The sequence below is a fragment of the Dermacentor andersoni genome, chromosome 4 (assembly GCF_023375885.2).
Source record: "Dermacentor andersoni chromosome 4, qqDerAnde1_hic_scaffold, whole genome shotgun sequence".
Classification (NCBI taxonomy): Eukaryota; Metazoa; Arthropoda; class Arachnida; order Ixodida; family Ixodidae; genus Dermacentor; species Dermacentor andersoni.
In genome coordinates, this window is record NC_092817.1 from 171,787,075 (window position 1) to 171,807,839 (window position 20,765).

Consider the following 20,765-nt stretch of genomic DNA (forward strand, 5'->3'; position numbering starts at 1 on the left):
CAGCTTCTGCATCGCGTAGCTCAGCTAATTAGAATAATAGAATAGATAGAAGCGTTGATCGGTTTATGTCGGAACATTTAAGAGGTAGGCGTGGAATTCAGTGCAATCGTGTGCTCATTGAGCATAAATTGTTAACAGGAAATGCGAGATGGTCTCGAAGGGCTGCGCTGTATTGAAGAACAAATACACTCTTCATTTCTTTTTGCTTCTGTTCAGCTTTGATTAAGACTAGTACAATCACAGGCCAATGTTTGCCTGCTGAGAAAGTTGAAATGGTCACTCTTTACGTGGTATCGTGCAGAAGCGCCTCCTAACTCTAGTTTGTTGACCTGAGGCCGTATAACGTAAAACTATTCCAATATGTTTTTATTCCAATCTCCTGACGTCAAATTTGCGTAACCGCCGACGCAAGTATCGGGAGGTCACCCGCAGGGTTGTCTGAACAGACCAATCAAATGCTCCCCTCGTTCATGGGGGGTCACTTTTCTTTGCTTGAAAAACGAATAACATTGCCTGCAGTGAGCGGCTTCTCTTATCTAATTGGCTTACAAGAGGCGAGAAGCATGCTCAAGTGGAGATTGATTCCATGGGGCCAAGGCATTACACTGAACATCGATAACCGGATGAAGAGCGTGTTACCGGCGTCTGCGATTGGTCCGCTTTCTCTTACGTAGCTTGATAGGGCTCGTAGACAATCGCGGCTGCATGCAACGGAAGCTTAAGAATGACGTTAAAACGGTTCGTCAGCAAAGAAGAGTTGACAGAACGAGGTCGTAAACTTGCCGAAATTTCTCGAAAACGTTACACGGCCACGCAAAAAGTTTTATTACACGCAAATAAACCCATGCTCTCCGGCAGGGGCGAGTAGCCAGTGCCGGAGCGATCGCCGGCAGCCATCTTTTATTTCTTTCGGAACGGGGCAGCTTGCGGCTATTCAGAGAAAGTTCAGTTTTGTTCGGCATATTAATGCATCTTTCATGCATACGCGTCACATTGACGTGGTTAGTTCGTGCGGTTTTGTGACGTCGCGTGAGAGGCAGGTGAAGTGGGTGCAGCCCGAAACCATTTGACCAATAGCCGAGGGCTAATGGCAAAAAGGCGTCGAATCAGAAATAACTATCTTTGTTTTGGTCGGTCAAATTATGCAGAATCAGTGCGTACACGTCATATCAGATGGAGAGCTATCATGGTTTTCGTGACGTCGCGTGACAGACAGGTGAAGTGGGGGTGGTCCAAAAAGCTTTTTGACCAATCGCGGTGGGTTGACTGCAGAATTGGAATAGAAAAGTTTGGAATAGTTTTACGTTATAGCGGCCCTGCTCCCTTGGCTTGGATCACGTGACGGTGGGCCGTAATCCTTTATTTCCTAACTGTTTTCTCAACGCTTCAGTTAGCTTGTATTCGCATTTAATTTCCAAAACTTCCGCATCGAATGTGCCTCTCTAAATATCTCCTAACTTCTTTACTGTCTTTCCATTCTCCTGTTCTGCTTCTACCCATTTAGCATTTGTCGTACGGGCAGGGGTGCCCCCAACAACCAAGCACATATTCAAAGCAGTGAGGGACAAGGAATGTCGCTGTAGCCAACGTTTCGACAATGGGACGCGTCTTGAGCTCTTGTAGCACTGTTGATTCATGCAAACTTACATGGTAGCGTGAATTTCTGGCCCCCTTGGATGTTTGGTGTTACAGGGATGGGGCGCCTTCAGCCGAACTTATCAGGTGATATTGGGTATAGGATATAGCAGATATGTGGTAAATGAAAGGTGCCTGTCCTCTCGGTCAATTGGTCTGGGTTTTTTTTTGGTGGGAAATTAGGCGCTGTTTACAAGGCTTAGTCGAAATCATTTCATTGCGGCAGAAGCGAGCAACGGTGCCTGACAACGAAGCAGCGGGCTTCGAAAGAACAGTGGCTAGTCACGACCCTCTGACCAGCACCAAGCAGCGGCAGCAGGCAGGCGTCAACGACGGCGCCAAAACGGACAAAGACGTGGACTTCACTACGACTAAGATCGGGTAAGGATCGGGCTCGAGCACACGAACTCATCTCTCACTACTCGGGAACAACAGCTCACAAATATTATGCATATGAAGAATGCGTTACAAAAACATTTGTCATTGCTAAACGGTCCGGGACAGCAAAGTAAACCGAAAGAAAGCGAAAGACTGCTAAACCAGCCATTGAGCGGAACACGATAGGTGCAACGTTCGCTCAAGAATGAGGCAGCATGAATTAAAAAGGAAGGTTTCTTGTAGGCTGTATCTGTGACGCAGCCATATTAGGGTGCATGAAACTAATTGCGCTTGCTGCAGCTGGTGTGTGGGAGCGAAGAGTAGAGAAATGACGTAGCCAAACGCAGAAGTTACATTCATTTACGTATTAAAAACTTAGACGCCTAACTGACGTTACACGTAGTGGGAATCTCTCGCTCAAATTTTGCAGTCGTGCTCGCTCACTATTCGTAGTGGATTGTTTCCAATAAGAGAGGGTGCATGGGGACTGGGCTAAACAAGCAAAGCTTGTATTGGCTCACAAAATTCGGTGCCACGCAAAAGAAAAGAAAAAAAAAACATTGCTCCCAGAGCAGAGGAGCTGCGGGAGAGGGTGCTTTCATGACTTGACAGTTGCGCCGGCGCGGAGCGTTAGGCATTAGCAAGGGTTCCCGTTGCATAATCTCGCGCTCACGCCGCGTGCGCAACCGATCAGAGCCGTTTCACTTCCGTCGGGGAGGGACAGGACTGGAAAGGGTATTGTGCGCGCTACGACGGCTTCGTTTCCGTTGAGTTCAGTCTCGAAAAACGGATGGGACGTCCACGTGTTGTGCATTCCCCCGAGGAACGGGCAGCTTTAAGGCCGACCCGCACGGAGCAAACTTTACTGGCGAACTTTCGACGGTAAGCGTCAACGCGGCGACACGGCGGCGTCCCTTCGACGTGCTGCACGCACAAGTAACGAAAAGCAGGTGGCGGCCGCCAGGCCACCGCCGCCATTATTTTAACCGGAAGTCGGATGCAGTCGAGCCCTGATTGGTCTGTGCTACTCGCCTGCGTTCGCTGCTTCCGCCCGCGGCTGACGACCGCGAGGATATCGAGCCCGGCTTGATCAGCGGCGAACAGCTATGGTTTGGCCGCCAGGCGACCGGTCGCTCCTTTTTTGCCGGAAAATCGCTCGGCCTTTAGACGAGGCGCGGCGAGAAGTCGATCGCGAAAGGGCTCGCACGCGGCGCGCGCCGACCCAGCCGCTACAGCTACGCGAGCCCAGGCATTCCGACAGCAACGAGAGGATCCCGAACTGAGCGAGCGGGAGGCCGAAGCTATTCGACCGCGTTATCTGCGGGTTACTTACCCATGACGAAGGTCAGGTGCGCGCAGGACAAGCTTCGCTTACCCCTATTTTCTGGTAGGGGAAGGGTTGTTCGTTTTTTCTCATCTGTGTTTTCTCATCTGGATTGAGGCTCGTTAGGTACTTCTCTCAGCAATTCCTTTTCGCCTGTCGGCATGTTCGTTTTCCCTGCAGCTTTTCAACAGTTGAAGACTCTCGTGAAGCTCTCCAGGGTTTGCTTTTGTGTTTACGCGCCTCCATGTATTCCTCATTCCACGTAGGGACGCATCGCCTACGGGGCCTTCTATTTGTTTGTGGGATGCATTTTTATGCAGCCTCAATAACAAAAGCTGCGAAGTACGCCACTGCATCATCTATGCTAAAAGCTGCGAAGTGATTTCGCTTCAAATGTGTACATTTTCCAAAACATTCCCAGTCGGCTGTGTCGCTTTTCATACGTGGTATATGTACAAGCCGTTCAACTTGGTTGGTTGTTTAGGTTTAGAACTATGGAAAAGTGGCCACCCTTGTACGCATTTTTAATACCTTTCATTTTTATTACGGCATTATTGCTGCAGACGTTACTCTTATGTAGTAGACTAGTGCGTTTTTTGCCTGTCAGTATACAAGATGGAATTCTTTTTATTCAACAGAACCGTACCAATACAGAAAATAAAGTTTTCAATTATTCGACCTCGTGCGTCGCACTGCGAGTCACCCCAGAGATTATTATGGGCATTCACGTTGTAGCGGCTGCACCTCGGTCAAGGCAGCGCTATCGTCGCAGCAGGAGAGCCTCGCAGACGCCTGCTGCATGCACTCGCGCTTGGGTTTTGCCGGCGCTCCGGGCACCTGCTGAGGCAGTCATGAAAACGCCACCAACTTCCTACGGTCCGGAGGTAACCGGCACGAAAATTGCAACACGCAGCGATTGCTCTTCCTGAACTTGGGATTACGCCGATCTTTCCACTGGGTATTTCTAGTTGCCAATGTCCACAGCGCGGTAATTGGAGCTTACTTCGGAATGAGTCATGGCGTCGGGGTCGATGTCAAGCGTCGACAGCTTCTTGACCGTATGACTCACATGTCAGTAGCAGGCGAAGGCTCGTTGCAAAGCTGACCACTGTCAACGACGGTACTTTCGCCGCACTGCTTAGAGAATTTTCTAGACCCTCTCGACTCCCTGATTGGAGGAAACCTGTACAACACGACGTCCGCCACCATATCATAACAAGCGGTCCGTTCGTACTTGTTGCTTCACGTCGATTGGCGTCTGATAAACCAAAAATCGTGCAAGTAGACTTCGAGCACATGCTAGAGGCATTGTACGACCTTCTTCAAGCGACTGGGCGTCTCCGTTACATATTGTTCCTCAGAAAACGGGGCACTGGCGACCTTGCGGTAACTATCGTGCACTAAACAGAATAGCAGTTCCTGACAGGTATCATCTCCCAAACACCCAGAACCTTACGGCTGCCCTTCATGGCGTGGTGATGTTCTGAAAGATTGACGTTGTACACCGAAGACGGTATACCGAAGACCGCCTTAGCCACCCCGTTTGGCGTCTTCGAATCCATTCCTATACCTTTTGGCCTTCGCCGTGCCGGCCAGTGTTTCCAAAGACTTGCTCACACGAGGGTTTGCTTTCATATTAGCTTACGTGGATGACTTGCTCGTTTTAGTTTCTCTCCTGACGAGCAGATGGGGCATCTTAGAATGCTGTTCTCCCGACTGGCAAGCCACGGGGTCGCGATGAACGCAATGAAGTGTTAACTGCGAGAGAAGCAACTTGAGTTCCTGGGAGATCTGGTCAACCCCTGCAGTATTAAGGCGCTGCCAGATGAGGTTCATGGCATACAGGATTTCTCTCTGCCCCCATAACGTAAACTTCGTAAACTTTTAGTACCACACCATCTCAAGATGCGCTCAACTATACGCTCCTCTCGACGCCATGCTGCCAATAAAGAACAAATAATCCACCTTGAAATGACCTGAAGAGTCTATCGAGGCATTCACTCGAGTAAAAATCGTGCTCGCCAAGGCTACACTGCTTGTACTCTCCAGGCCTGACGCGCAAACCTCCACTATGGCGGATGCGTCCTCTCGCCTTTTCTTTCAATGAAGCTCAAGCCTGCACGAAGATGGTACAGTGCCTTTGTGCTAGAGCTCCTGGATGCATGCCTTGCGGTAAAGCATTTTCGACACTTTGTCGAGGGCCGTCATTTTCTGATCGTCACAAGACACAAACCCCTCGTCTATGCGGTCAACCAGTCAACCATGCTTTACAAACTAAAGCTACTATTGCTAGATTGAAATATGCGCCCCAAAGTAAATAATTAAGATAATGTAATTATGGAAATTATTCGGGTAATTATGCATTTTAATTTCTCGCAGAAGTAATTCGCGCAGCATCGAGTAATTTATCTCAATGATCAGAATATTCCTATCTGCCATAGGCAATTTTTTTTGAAATTCGGTGCAGGTAAGAAAACACACAATATGTAACGACGGTCTGCATTGGTGACAATGTAAGTGTAGACGGAGGCCTGCTTCTATCGCAATAGTTTAATATAGTAAGTAATTAAAATATTTCGTGTAAATATGAAAATTGTTAACATAAGCATGTTGATTCCGGGTAGAAGTAATTGCGGCCTTTGGCATAGCGAGAATAATGACTCGCTATCCCGGCCCTGCGAAAGTGGACGTCCAGTGAAGCTGTGGGAAGTCGCCACTACAACTGCTGAGGGGGAGTGTTCTGTATAAATAATAAATTATTATGTGCGCCACGAAGCGGAAAATGCAGCGTTAACATCCTATAGTAGCAACACACATGTGACCAAGACGTGACGACGCGTTTTACATGGTGACAAAACGTGATTACGTCATCACCTCAAACGTCGCGTGATGACTTCATCACGCCACAAGTCGCTTGATGATATCATCACATGAAACATTGCGTTACATGATCACGGCTTTTTCGCGTTGCAATATGGCCTGGTGACGTCATGTGATGCTGTCATCGTCCAGAGAAATTGTCACCTGATGATGTCGTGGGATGCCTCATGGGGAAGCAGCGGAGATCCGGGGTGGACCCATGATGGCGTAACGTCATTGCTAATGCACGTGAAACGTCACGTGATTGCGTGATCACGCCTAAAGTTGTGCGATGACATATCGGCGTTATGACGGAATTTGATGAACTCATTATGTCAAACGGGACCTCACACGATGGCGTTTTCATGAAGGGATGGTGTCACCTGATCGCGTCATGTGATACCTCTTGGCGAAGCAGCTCACTGTGTGTTTTCCGCTTCTTTGCACTCTCTGTGACCGGCCCACATTTTTTATGAGCAAAGGGCACGCATGCAGACACAAAAATCCCGACCAACCCGAGGCTACCAGCTTCGCTGTAAAACACGAAAGCCGTATAACGACGCACTGTATTGGTGACAAAGTAAGTGTCACTAATGCAGGGTTTAAGGCATGTGTTTATATGGGTCCACATTTAAATGTAGTGGTAGCGCTTGCCTTGGTTTCTTGCACACAATACGATTCTGCTATGCGAAACGCTCTGACAAGTTACGTCGCGCTGCTGCAGCCACACATTTGCTTCACCTGGTTCGTCTTTGTGTGTCTGCGGTGTCTTCGTGTCCGCAGGCGGTTCCTAGACGGAGCGGGGCCAAGACAGGAAGTACGGGTCATCATTGATTCCGACCAGATGGCACCTACTCGCACGGCCGTCTCCAAGCGGAACGCTCTGGCGTCGCGCGACCAGCAGCCACGGGCTACCGAGGTGAAAGCGCGCGACCAGGGCTCGGTGTGTCCACTCAACGAGGAACTGGAATACCCGGAAGGATATCCCAGCTGTGGATATCCCACCAAGGGCGTCACGACCAGGAGCCGCGGCCGCTTGGAAAGCGTGCTCGATGGCCGGTCCTCGGTGAGTGTCCCAGAAACGGACGGCGTCTGCACCACGTTATGAAACTTGTATTGCTACTACCAATCAATTGTGATTTGGAGCAATCTTCGGAGGAGCGAGATTTATACTTTCGAGCAGCGACATTTGTAATAGAAACCTTCTGAAAACTTTCGCTTTATATTTTATTTTGCAATAACCCTATTATCAGAGAGACAAGTCTCTCAAGGCATGAAGAGCGGCAAATATTCTTCAGTTTGTCTTTTCGCAACAAGCAATGTAGAAATGTTTGGTGCAGCCGTTTTGTGGTGAGGTCAGTTAACACGTTTACAAGCATTGCTTGCCCCTTTCGTTCACAATGCTGGTCGTTTGCGGAGACGCCGATCAGGAATGTCAGTCTTGCTGCAACAGAACGTTGGCGCCATATTTCACCGCGACGATAAAAGGCGGGCTTCAACGTTGCGACCTAGCCGTCTACAACATAATTTAGTATAATAGACTATGCTTTCTACCTGGTTTAGTTCTAACGTGATAGTGTCAAGAGCTGCGTGTCGCAGAAAATCTGGCGTCCCGCGTCCAGCGTAGACCATCTTTTCGCAAAAAAAAAAAAAAAAAAAACACCGGCTCACGCATATTCGATATGGCACTAAAGTTGTTCTATCACTAAAATTACTGATACCTTATCTTACGTTCTTTGCAAAGTTATTTCTGTCTAGTTTGTCAATGGCGTCTACAAACAAATGTCATGAAACAAATCACCGACAGCACGTGCCTTTTATGTTAAATTTTCCGAGACTAAAATATCAACCATGTGAAACAATAAGAGAAGAGCAGCCCACGCAAGCGGCCGCGTTTTTACCAGAGAACTCGCCTTCGTGCATAGATTTTGTCGCCAGCGTTTGCCCGTAAATATTACGGTTACATAAGCTGCAGTTGTCCGGAAGCGTGAAAAGCAGTCAGGGATCGATGAATGCTATCGCATTCCGCATTTAAAGGCACAGCTTAAGCGTCCTTCATATATTTCCTATATAACTCTTGCAAACAATTTCCGGTTTTCACGCACCTGGTTTTACGACCCACCCGCTACAAGGGACAAAATTTGGGACAAAGTTTTGTGCACATGGTTATATATACAAGCTGTACTGCGGCGACCTGTGCGTCGGCAATGAATTGCACGCAAGTTTTCGCATTCAATGCAGCAAAAAAAGAGAGCAGTCTTATGCGACATTTTAGAATCACGACCAAATTTCCAACGACTCCATTTTTTGGAGCAAAAACAATAAGAACTTAAGCTGCCTGTAATTAGATCACGCACTTTTTAAAGGTACCCGCATGTGTTTGCATAGTTTATAACCTGGCCCACATCATCATCATCGTCTTCTTCTTATCATCGCCGTCATCATGATCATCGTCATCAGCCTGGCTACGCCTACTGCAGGGCAAAGGCCTCTCCCATACTTCAACTATACCGGCCATGTGCTAATTGTGGCCATGTTGTCCCTGCAAACTTCTTAATCTCAGCCGTCCACCTAACTTTCTGCCACCCCCTGCTACGCTTACCTTCACTTGGAATCTAGTCCGTAATCCTTAATGAGCATCGGTTATCTTCTGTTCTCGCTACATGCCCTGCCCATGCCCACTTTTTTTCTTGATTTCAACTAAGATGTCATTAACTCGCGTTTGTTCCCTCACCCAATCTGCTCTCTTCTTATCTACGTCCCCCCTTAACGTTACACCCACCGTTCTTCTTTCTATAGCTCGTTGCGTCGTCCTCAATTTAAGTAGAACCCTTTTCGTAAGGCATCTGGTTTCTGCCCCGTAGGTGAGTACTGGTAAGACACAGCTGTTATAAGCTTTTCTCTTGAGGGATCTTTTGATGATCTTTCTTTGAGGGAGTTTTAAACTATGTCGATGATTTTTTTTTAATAAAGGTACCAATTCATAAATACATATTCTCCTAGCACTGTTCCTAGCATGTTTGTAAAACACGCCCATAACGCCTCGAATCATTTGCATGCGTAATTTACTGCTAAGGTGCTAATTACTTCACACACTTAGAGCTTCGCCTACACAATGCCCATAACATACCCCTAACTTTAAACATACAAAAACAAGTTACCTTGTTTAGTTCACCGAGGGCATCGGAGAGACGTACTACAAACCTCGTATAGAGCATAAGAATGGAGAAAAAAAGTTTCAGTAGTTATTTGCAACGCTTCTATATAGGCGAGGAACGTCCAAGTTTCGCGACATATCGTATACAAAGTTCTGTCACAGATCCTGCGGCCCGAAATTGTTAATTCCGATCTGAATTGCGGAGTAGGGCTCTCCATTCAATTCCCATTCTATTCCGAAGAGCGCAAATCCTTTAAAATTTCATTCCTTTTAATTCCTCGGAATGGTGAGAGTTTACCATTCCCACTCGTGGACTGGTTGAGCTGATTCTTTTCATTTCTGCAATTCCAGAAAGGCGAACGCTTGCTCTACAGTTGTTTACTCTTGTGCCCCCTTGTATGCCTCGTGAAAAAAAGAAGCATGCTTTTGACTTATTAACAACGTTAGAGATAACTACAATTTCTTGCATGAAAAACATGCTTCGCGGCCCAGCTGTAACCGCTACTGCGCGGTGTTGCCTGTAACCTCTCCAATATCCACCGATCTTTAAAGGAGCCTTTCCTAAGTTTTGGTTTCAGCTAAAATTCAGCTGCCTATCAGCTGTGAAAACGACTACGAGCGCACAAGAGCGGCATTTCGCGAAATACTCGGATTGCAAAGCACGTGTCTATTTAGTATAGCACCCATTTAGGGGATCTAATTTCACATACACGAACCGACGCTGAGTACTCAAGATAATTACATGTGTAATATGACTAGGCAAAAAGTACATAAAACATTATTACAAAAATTTTGCGTTGCTTGTCAAATAGCGTCAACATGCATGTGCTAGCTGCGCGGGTTAGGAATAACAAATATGTGGCATTATTGCATAACATACAAAATATATTATTGATATTGAGATTGCAAAATATATTAAGGCCTTTGAATTAATATATCTCTAAAATATATTCATCTGTGGGGACAATCTTACATGCAGTCCCCTTTTCCGAAGCCAATTTTTTATTCCCAACATATAAAAATCAAAGCGAAAGAAATGGCTCTCTTTCTCTCTCTCTCTCTAGGCCTTTTAAAAACCATAATGAATACAAACATGGGTATGCTGTCTGAAGAAAACGACCAACAGAGCCGAACAACCGGACTTGACCGAGACAGACGAAACGCTGACTTTCAACCAACCTTTTATTGCGCACACAGAAATATATACAGACGCTCGAATATGCAGGAAAGAGTGCAGATAATATCATAGTAGCAATACATTGTCAGCAAGATAGCCGCGGCGGTAAATGCAAAAGCAGTACAACTAAATGGCCGCCATCATGCACGTGCAAAATACGCATGTGGAGCGATATCGAAGGTACTCTCCCGCACATATCGTCTTTCGTTTCGATTCAAAAGGGGATGTATCAATCCCCATATCCATGCCCATGTATTCATCCCCAGGGGACATGGCGATGTATCCATCCCCATGTCGATGCGGGCACAGTCACGTTTCCTGAGCCATAACAGTATAACATGCTGTTCATCTGTGGTGTTTAGCAAGCTATCTTGTGAGCGAACTGAAAGACGTTTCGCGTCAAAACTGCATCTACAACGACGGAGGCTTACAAACCTTTGCCGAATGTCTTTTAGCAGCCTTAAAAGAGCCAAAACCTCATAAACGTAATAATGAAAAAGGCACAAATTCGCATTCAAGAACCGCGGTCATTCCCTATTTGCACCAAATGCCTCATCGTATAAAGAAGGTAGCACATTGGGCAGGCATTAGTGTTGTTTTTCTTTTTTCGGCAAAAAGCGAATTCTCCAGTATGTACCAAAAAAGTGAATAGGGCAGACACGGGGCCCCGCACGTGTGACAAGAAACACATTGAAAAGCGTGATGGTTGCTGCCACAATGCTGTGTACGACATCTGCCTGTCATGCGGTCGATGCTGCATCGGCCAAGCTGACCGTTGCAATAATGACCGCCTCATAGAACATTCCAGTTTAACGAAGGGGGGGGGGGGGGGGGCAGTGTCGACAGCCACCTAGCCGCGCATAGCTTCCGCTGTGGTGGTTGTGCACTGTTTGACAAACGCAAAATACTAAGGTGCCATGGTGACGAGCGTGCACGTGATATGCGAATTACTTTGTAGCGACACGGAAGACCATATGTGCGGGGGAGTTCCTTCGATATCGCTCCTCGAGAAGAAGCTCGCGTATCTTGCACGTGAACGACAGCGACAATTTAGTTGTGCTGTTTTTACATTCTCTGTCGTGGCTATCTTCCTAGGAATATATTCCTACTATGATATGATCTCCTCTCTTTCCTTCCTATTCGAGCCCTTCTGTATATTTCTATGTACGCAATAAAACATTGGTTGAAAGTCATCGCTTCGTCTGTTTCGATCGCGTCCCGTTGTTTGGTGCTGTTACTCGTTTTTACTCGTTTTTACTCGTTTTCTTCAAGTATGGAAAAAAATGCTACAAGGAAGCAATCTAGGGTATAATCTGTCGTACAGATTATGCGTAAAGGTTGTTAGGCAAGGACTACTGGGTTTAATGTATGCGGACTATATTGTACTGTTAGCAAATAGCCAAGTGGAGACGAAAGAGACACTCTAGGTTTTAGTTTTAGTGCAGCTAAGCCCGGTGGGATGCTCTTCAACGATACAACTTATCAGGAGCTTACAATTCAAGGCCATGAAATACCCCGAGTGCCCGAATACAAATATCTCAGGGTATGGATAAACAAAGGGCAGATGTACACGGAAAAGTACGAACAGTCTTTCATAGCAAAAGGGCGAAGAGATGCCGGGATAATGAAACATAGGGCATTGCGGGGGTACAACAGGTATGAATTATTGAGAGGTATTTGGAAAGGAATAATGGTGCCGGGGCTTACTTTCGGTAATGCGGTCCTGTACTTAACTGCAGAAGTTCAGCCGATACTAGAAGTAAATCAGAAAGCTGGGGCCCTATAACGTAAAACTATTCCAATATGTTTCTATTCCAATTTCCTGACGTCAAATTTGCGTAACCACCGACGCAGGCACCGGGCGGTCACCCACAGGGTTGTCTGAACAGACCAATCAAACGCTCTCCTCGTTCATAGGAGGTCGCTTTTGTTTGCTTGAAAAACGAATATCATTGCCTACACTGAGCGGCTTGTCGTATCTAATTGGCTGACAAGAGGCGAGGAGAACGCTCAAGTGGAGAGGGATTCGATGGGGCTGAGCCGCTGCACTGAAAGTCGATAACCGGATGAAGAGGGTGGTGCCGGCGGCTACGATTGGTTGGCTTTCCCTTACTTAGCTTGCGGTGGCTGGTCGAAAATCGCGGCGGCATGCAACGGAAGCTCAAGAATGACGCTAAAACGGACCCTCAGCAAATAAGAGTTGGCAGAATGAGGGCGTAAACGTGCCGAAATTTCTCGAAAACGTTACACGGCCACGCAGGAAGTTTTATTATACGCAAATGCACCCATGCTCTCCGGCAGGTGCGAGTAGCCAGCGACTGAGCGATCGGCGGCAGCCGTCTTCTATTCCTTTCGGAACGGGGCAGCCTGCGGCTATTCCGAAGAAAATTCAGTTTTGTTCGGCATATTAATACATCTTTATCGCATACACGTCACTTTGACGCGGTGAGTTCTTGCGGTTTTGTGACGTCGCGTGACAGGCAGGTGAAGTGGGTGCAGCCCGAAAACTTTTTACCAATAGCTGAGGACTAATGGCGAAAAGGGGTCAAATAAGAAATAACTGTTTTTCTTTCTTCTGTCAAATCATGCACAATCAGTGTGTACACATCATATCAGATGGGGAGGTATCGCGGTTTTCGTGATGCCGCCTGACAGACAGGTGAAGTGGGGGTGGTCGAAAAAAGTTTTGCACCAATCGTGCAGGGCTGATAGCAGAATTGGAATAGAAAAGTTTGGAATAGATTTACGTTATAGCGCCCCTGTTGGAAGATTAGCACTAGGTGCCCACGGGAAAACCACAAACGAGGCAGTAGAGGGGGATATGGGCTGGGCATCGTTCGAAGCACGGGAAGCTCAGAGTAAAATACTATACGAAAAACGTCTGAGGAAATTCGACGATAACAGGCGGGCAGCTAAGGTATTTAAATACCTGTACAGAAAGAGCATTGATTCACAACGGCGGAAAAGGACTAGGAAGCTAACCACTAAGTATGCCAGACACGAAGATGGAGAAAGAGCAATTAACGACAGGTTAAAATCGCGGAAGGTAAAAATTGGATAAATTTAATGGAAAAGAAGCATAGTGTTGAACTATATCGATACTGGAAACAGCAGATCATAAATGAAAGGTTTTATGATAACTCAAGAGGCAGTGCCCTACTATTTGAAGCTTGGTCAGGATGTCATAGAACGCACAGCTATAAGAAGAAATTTAACGAAGAAGACACATGTACTGTGTGTGGTAAATCTGTAGAAACAATAGAACACCTGATAATAAAATGTGATGGTATCCATCCCCATGTCGATGCGGGCACAGTCACGTTTCCTGAGTCATAACAGTATAACATGCTGTTCTCTGTGGTGTTTAGCAAGCTATCCCCTCTGGTGAGCGAACTGAAAGACGTTTGGCGTAATAACTGCATCTACAACGGCGGAGGCTTACATAAGTGAAATTACGCGTCTTCGAGTTTACGCGGTTTTTCTTCAATTTATAATTAAGGCAAACATGACTCTGATTTAGGACATCGTGGTACGCCAGTTCTTTAAGTGCTAGCCTACACCTGCCCATTCCTAATCCGTAAAGTTAGCCTCACTTTGGATGAACACCTGTTAGTTCACGACTGCACCACTTGTCGTGCAATCACGTAGAGTATTCTGTTACTTTTTTTACTAATGCAAAAGCTAAATTTTACAAGGCAATGTTCTTTGTTTCACATCTACCGGCACTTAGCGAGCGGTTTTTTTCCAGGTCACCTCTCATATCTCATTTTATCGCACTTTATGAATACTCAAAAGTGCGCGAAAAAAGAAAAAAGAAAGCAAAACAAGGCACGCGCTCTAAATCACCGTGGGCTCGCGCCAGGTGTATCTATATTCGAAGTCGTTCTTGATCCTCATCTTTGTTTCGGAGGTTCAAGCCTGCTCTCACTTAACCGATCATAACTAGAAGCTGCTGTGTTTACACGCACTTCGACCTTGTCTAACGCACAAAGTCTTCCGGGTCTTCAGAAGTGCAGAATGCCGTGCTGCGTTTAATTACAGCGGCAGAGGTAATCCTATAGACTTGGACACTGTAATAACCGCTAGGAGAAATGCATATATTGGCGTAGTCAAGTTTATTCTAAATGGTAAATTCACCGGCTTTGTAGCTTTCCAGTATTACCTAAAACAAACATTTATTGCTACAGTACTATGTGACCATTCCATTCAGACTTCCAATCCATGATTTCCGGCTCCCATTTTATTACCATTCCATCTGCTCGGCAGGTAACATCACACCATGCTTATTCCACTCCACCTGTTTATAAACGTAGAAATATCCTGGAATCATTCCAACTCCGGAGTTGCCACTCCGCATATCTGATGCCGATATACATTCAATAAAGATTGGCAGGGTACAGCATAGTCCTTACTGTGCTATCGCTCGGTCTGATTTGTGAAACGCTCTTTTTCAGGTATTGACCCAGGCGATGACACGGGTCACTAAAAGAACCTTGGAGGTCACGATCGCTGCCCTAGCCCTGGTAATTGTCGCCCTGGTTGCTGTAGGCATTCTTTTGACCAGGCACGAACGACAACTCGGCGGACAGAAGCTTTGTCACACGGGGGACTGCCTCACGCACGCTAATTTGCTATTGCATGCCATTAACACGAGCATTGACCCGTGCCAAGATCTCTACGGCCACGTGTGCTCCCGTTGGTTACCAGACAGCAGGTATCGCGACTACGTGAAGTCCACGTTGGACGAAATGAGGTTTGCCTGGTACGAGGGATTCAACACAACCCTCACTATTGGGACGCTCGCGCTGCCTGTGGGGAGGAAAGTCCGCGCCATGTATGACACTTGCATGGCCGGTGGACCAATATTCGGCGAGTCGGTGGACACATTTATCAATTTGCTCCACCGTTACGGGTTACGCTGGCCGGGGAGACCCGAGTCAAACGTGACAGCTCTCAGCGTGCTCATCGCTCTCGACATTGACTTTCAAGCGGCGTTCTGGTTTGTGGTCAGAACACGAAATCTAGGATCGACACGGGCAGTTACAATTTCGCCCAGTCCCTTTATCACGATATTCCTGAAGAACCACGTGAGCGTAATGTCAAGCGGGAATTACGCCAAGTATTGGAGGGATTTCGAGTCTGTCGTCCTTAACAGCTCAGGGCCTGCCGCCAGCAATGAAGACATTGCGAAAGTAGCTGACATGGAGGCCAACATACTGACGTTGCTGGCCAGTGCCTACAACACACACCCAAAGTCTTCTGCGGTGTTTTTCCTTGGACAAATCGAACGACACACGAAGCCATTGTCATCTGAGGACTGGATTAAAGAACTGAATGCCAAGATGGAGCTCGACTCAGCACTGAATAGCAGTGATATAGTGATTACAGATGATGTCCGTTACCTGCAAGCGATTGGTAGCATCTTCGCGAACTACAGCAACGAAGACCTCCTGCGTCATTTGTCTTGGCATGTTATTCAGCAGTATGCGACTGTTGCCAGCTATAGGCTGCTACATGCTCAGATCGGAGGTGGCGAAAGGTTCACGTTCTACCACCCGGTCTTCTGTGCCACTAATGTCGAGATGTCCTACAAGGCACTTGTCCTGTCCTTGTACGTCGTGTCACGGTTACAGCCCAATGACGTTGACTCTATCACAAACGTTTTTGACAGCCTCAAGGATAATTTTTTCGAAAAAGTCAATGCCTCCAGCTGGCTCGATGTCGGAAGCAAACGAATGTTCGGTCAGAAGGTGTCAGGGCTGGCGAACCGTTTGTGGCCGCCGCCTGAATTTATGCGCAACGACGCACTCGAGTCCGTTTACTTTGATTTCCCTGATAACGAGAAGTCTTATGGAGACTACTGGGTGAAATCGCGGCTGTTGGTGCCGAAGCTGAACGACAGAGTGCCTGGCTACGAGTACGTACTCGAAATTCCCGGAAACAACTCGCCCAAGTACCTGCTCTTTAATTATATGATGAACAGCGTAGACGTAGCAATCGGAGCAGTTTCGAGACCGCTGTTCTACCCACACGGCACGCGGGCGATGTTGTATGGTGGGCTCGGGTTTTCCATAGCCTTGCAGATGGTGAAGACGATAGACAGCGAAGGCCTCAAGTGGCATCCTCATCATGGCCTGGCGTATTCCATCAAGTCGTGGTCTACGATGCGCGCCTACCAAGCAAAAGATGGCTGCCTCAAGGAAGAGGGACTGCCGAGCGTGTTTCCCGAGATTCCGGCTATGGAGATCGCCTACGCTGCTTACGCGAAATCCAACGAGACGCGTCCGCCGATTGATCACGCACTGCCCGAAGACAAGGTTTTTTTCCTGACCCTTTGCTACATGACCTGCTCACAGCGTGGAGAGAGAAATCCTTCCGCAGCCGACTGCAACAAAGCTGTGCGTGGCTCTGCCGCCTTCGCTGAAGCGTTCTCTTGCTCCAAGGGGTCCGCCATGTACCCGGAGAAAACGTGCAGTTTCTTCTGATCTGCGGAGTGGATGAATGCGTACTATTCTGGAATGCCTACGCTCGTTTTGCGATTAAGAGTAAATGATGAACTACCATAAAGAAAACGCTAAGTGGACGTGTTTACCCTACCCTCTGCTACTTCAAAGAGTTTGTTTCTGTCACCCGTGTTATCATAATTTGTTTACTATTGCTTTATGTTTTTACAACTGAGTGCTCATCTGTGAAGTATGAGTCGATGCCTCTACCGTGTGCATGATCCTGCCAATGCAGAACTTACGTGCAGACGTGCGCCCTGTATCGCGAATGCTGTGACACTGACTATATTTCAGTGAATGAGATGTTTAATGCGCTGAACTGAGTTAGCTTGTTTTTCTTTATCGTTAGAATCCAGAATCTTGATGGTTGCTGTAGGAAGCTAAATGATCCTTCGTGTACGAGGCGTGATTTTTCGATGTCGTGACGAATGGCCTAACGTAAGGTTTTGCGAAGATGTAAGCGACCGGCTCTGTATTTTCGACGAGTCCCCTTGTTTTGATGTGCTTGATATTAAGTGATTTACTCTTGTATAAATTGCGGAGCTGTTCTATATTTGTCTGCGTTTCTCGTATGCAAAATTTGTTTGCAACATGAAAACAGTGGCTTCGGACTAATGTCTTCAAACTTGAAATTATCAAACCGTACAGAATTGATCTGCGAACTAGAACGTGTCTGCCGCGAAAACGTCCACTTCTTGTAATACACCAAAGGTAGGTACTCCGTGTGGCGACCACTTCAGTTCGACTCCTCTGATGGGTCTGTTGTGCAGAATCAGGCGTCCGAGAGCAGCCTTAACCAGTCCACATCGCACAGTATTCCCGTACGCGGGTTTCCTGCGGTTGTGTCAAAAGCGGTGGTCGCAGGAAAAAAAAAAATATCTGAGGTAAAATATCAGTGTAGATTTTGCGCGTAAGATGTTCCTTGCTTCGGCATAACGAGAATGCAATCTCACTTATCTGGTGATGTACTTGACAGGACACTTTATGGGTATGTTGAGTTTTACATGACATAGCATCTGGCGTGAAGCCTCTTTGCAGCGAAGGACATTCTGCTCACTGCGTTCGGCGCCTGCTGAAAGTGATAACTGTGACTGTGAGCCTCTCTTATTCCCTCGGCTTCGCCACTCTGCGGCTTCCTCTTTGAAATGAATGCACGTCGCAGCGACTGAGCTGCAGGAAGCTTCCCGACCAGGTGCTTTAACGCTGCGATTGCCTTAATGGTGGCGTCCCTGGTGCATGTTGGTAACCGCAATGCTGAAGTTATACATCGGAATGCGTTACTATGCAATTCATTCTACTACGCTCAATTGCACACAGCGAAAAAGATGGAAAGTAAACGACTTCCTTGGACACTGATCAGAAGGCATGAACGTATTCTGTTCGAAAGTACTAGGAGGAGGAATAAACTTTTATTGTAGAACCAGCACTTTATGATGGCCGGGCCTAAGCCTCCCACGAAGGGACGTCGAGGGCTTGCCTCGGCGCCGCCTCGCGGGTGTGCTGGGTCGCCCAGGTTTGGTCGTCGAGGGCGGAGCTCCGCAGAGCCTCATGCAACCTCGACGAGAGAGTCGTGGTGTTAGTCTGGGTGTACTGTGCTGGGCACTCCCATAGCATATGCGCAAGTGTAGCCGGGTGAGTTCCACAGCACCGGCAGTTGGGGGTAGTGTAGACGTCCGGAAATATAAGGTTGAGGCGGGCGGGTGAAGGGTACGTGTTTGTTTGTAATAGACGCAGGGTGGTAGCCTGCGCCCGGCTGAACTTTGGGTGAGGCGGGGGGAAGATTCGGCGACTGAGGTAAAATGCCTTCACGAGATCGTTATAAGTTGTCATACTGTCCCTGGTGCCCAACTCATCTCCAGTGACTCCGGCGCGGTAGACTAGGCCTCGCGCAATGGAGTGGGTGACCTCGTTGAGATTGGGGAGGTGTGGGTGGACAGGGCCGGCATGGGCCGGGATCCATGTTAGGGAGATTATGCTGTCTTTAGAGTGTGGTGCCTGGCAGAGGATGCGAAGAGCTTGGGGAGAAATACGGCCTTTGCTGAAGTTAGTAACGGCTGAGCGAGAGTCACACACTATGGTGTGACAGGTGGGATCTAAAGCGGCTAGGGCGATGGCCACCTCTTCAGCCGTCTCCGCAGAGGGGGTAGTGACGCTGCAGGCGTGGTGTAGGACTCCATCGCGTGTGACAACGGCCACAAATCTTGTGCCATGGGAGTATTGGGCTGCATCAACAAATGTGACGCCAGGTACGTGGGCAAGGGCTTTTATGATAGCTCCGGCCCGAGCTTGGCGCCGGGCCCTGTTATATTCAGGGTGCATATATCTAGGGATAGGGTCTATGTAGATCCAGCTACGGATGTCGTTCGGGATCGGTTGTTTGGGGCCCTGTTGCTGATGGTAGGTGAAGCCAAGCGTGGACAGAATAAAGCGCCCCGTTTCACTAAGGGTGAGCCGTTCAAGCTGAGAGCGTTGTTGGGCTTCAATGAGTTCGGAAAGGTGATTGTGAACTCCCAGTTGGTTGAAGAGTTCAGTGCTGGTGCAATGTGGGAGACCAAGTGCTTGCTTGTAGATACCTCGTATGAGGGTGTCGATCTTGTTTTGCTCAGCCCGGTACCAGTTGAGGTACGCAGCAACATAGGTAATGTGGCATATGACAAAGGATTGGACGAGTCGGAGAAGGCTACTGTAAATTCTTTTGACAGATGGCTTTGGAGGCATTTTGACTTTGGCATGACGTAGCATCTGGCAGTGACACGCTATACAGGCTGGTTAGATGGCTATGGTGTTCGGCGGAAACCAGTCCGCCAAGGAAAGGACATATTTGGAATAGAACACACGTTCGCCAACTAAATATAATAAATATATTTCATGTTTCGAAGTATATCTGAGTACCTTGCTCCCAATATATATTGAAGGCTATGACAGTGGCCTATGTATAAAGTAGATGGTGCAACGAGTGCAGCAAATATCGGGCGGATTGCCTCGTGCCCGTTTTATCTGGCGATGTGTGATTTGTGTGCGCCGTGTTTCTAGTAGCATACGTGTCGATAATTACTTTTCAATGGCGATTACAGATACCTAGGCCCAGTTTGTTCTATGTCCCGTCCTTTCGCGGTGCTCAGATAAGGCGTTCAAGGCACTGTGTGCTTCTGCAACCTCATTTTGAAGTTGCGTCATGCGTCGTTCATGGTTCCCAGATTCGCCGATGGATTCAGCATCGCAGTCCTTGCATGCGATCTTGTAGACGGCATCCTGGGAAACTAATGCAGTCTAGGCGGCTCCTTGACGCGTACTTGTGCGCGCAGTTTGCTAGTTGGGAAGCGCGTTACCATGATACTGTAATTTTGTGAAGGTATACCAGCGATCGTTTCACTTAAACTATTAGCGCAGGGGATTGCTGCACGTTTTTCTCGTGAAAACCTTCGAAGATTCAGCGCCGTGGTTGCCGAGAGAAACCAGTACTTTCTTTCCATGTGTTTAGGTGGAAGCTGCCGAGCTGGAGCTTCCTCATAACCGGCTTAAGCTTCATCCAAGCAGGTAATACCAAGGAAATGTCGCCGAAAATCTTTGTGCGGCGACTGCTAATGCTTTGCTGGCGCGCCACAGTTTCTTTGCTTGTTGCGAGGCATCGCGCTGCCCTTGGTGACAATGCACAAATCACCAACCGTGCATTGCAGCCTTTTGTAAATATCAGGTCTCACCGCAGCCCGTTGCGTCTAGGTTACCTTCCCA

At 47.6% G+C, this 20,765-nt stretch overlaps 1 protein-coding gene across 1 annotated transcript in view; it reads left to right on the forward strand.

The window, feature by feature from the left end:
• The window catches only part of LOC129384876 (neprilysin-2-like), a 59,118-nt gene extending 42,103 nt beyond the window's left edge, over positions 1-17,015 (forward strand). The window contains exons 3-5 of the mRNA XM_055070462.2: positions 1,862-2,016; positions 6,980-7,262; positions 14,985-17,015. Coding sequence (XP_054926437.2) covers positions 1,862-2,016; positions 6,980-7,262; positions 14,985-17,015 — 2,469 coding nt within the window. The remainder of the gene's footprint in view (positions 1-1,861; positions 2,017-6,979; positions 7,263-14,984) is intronic.
• The last annotated feature ends 3,750 nt before the right edge of the window (positions 17,016-20,765 follow it).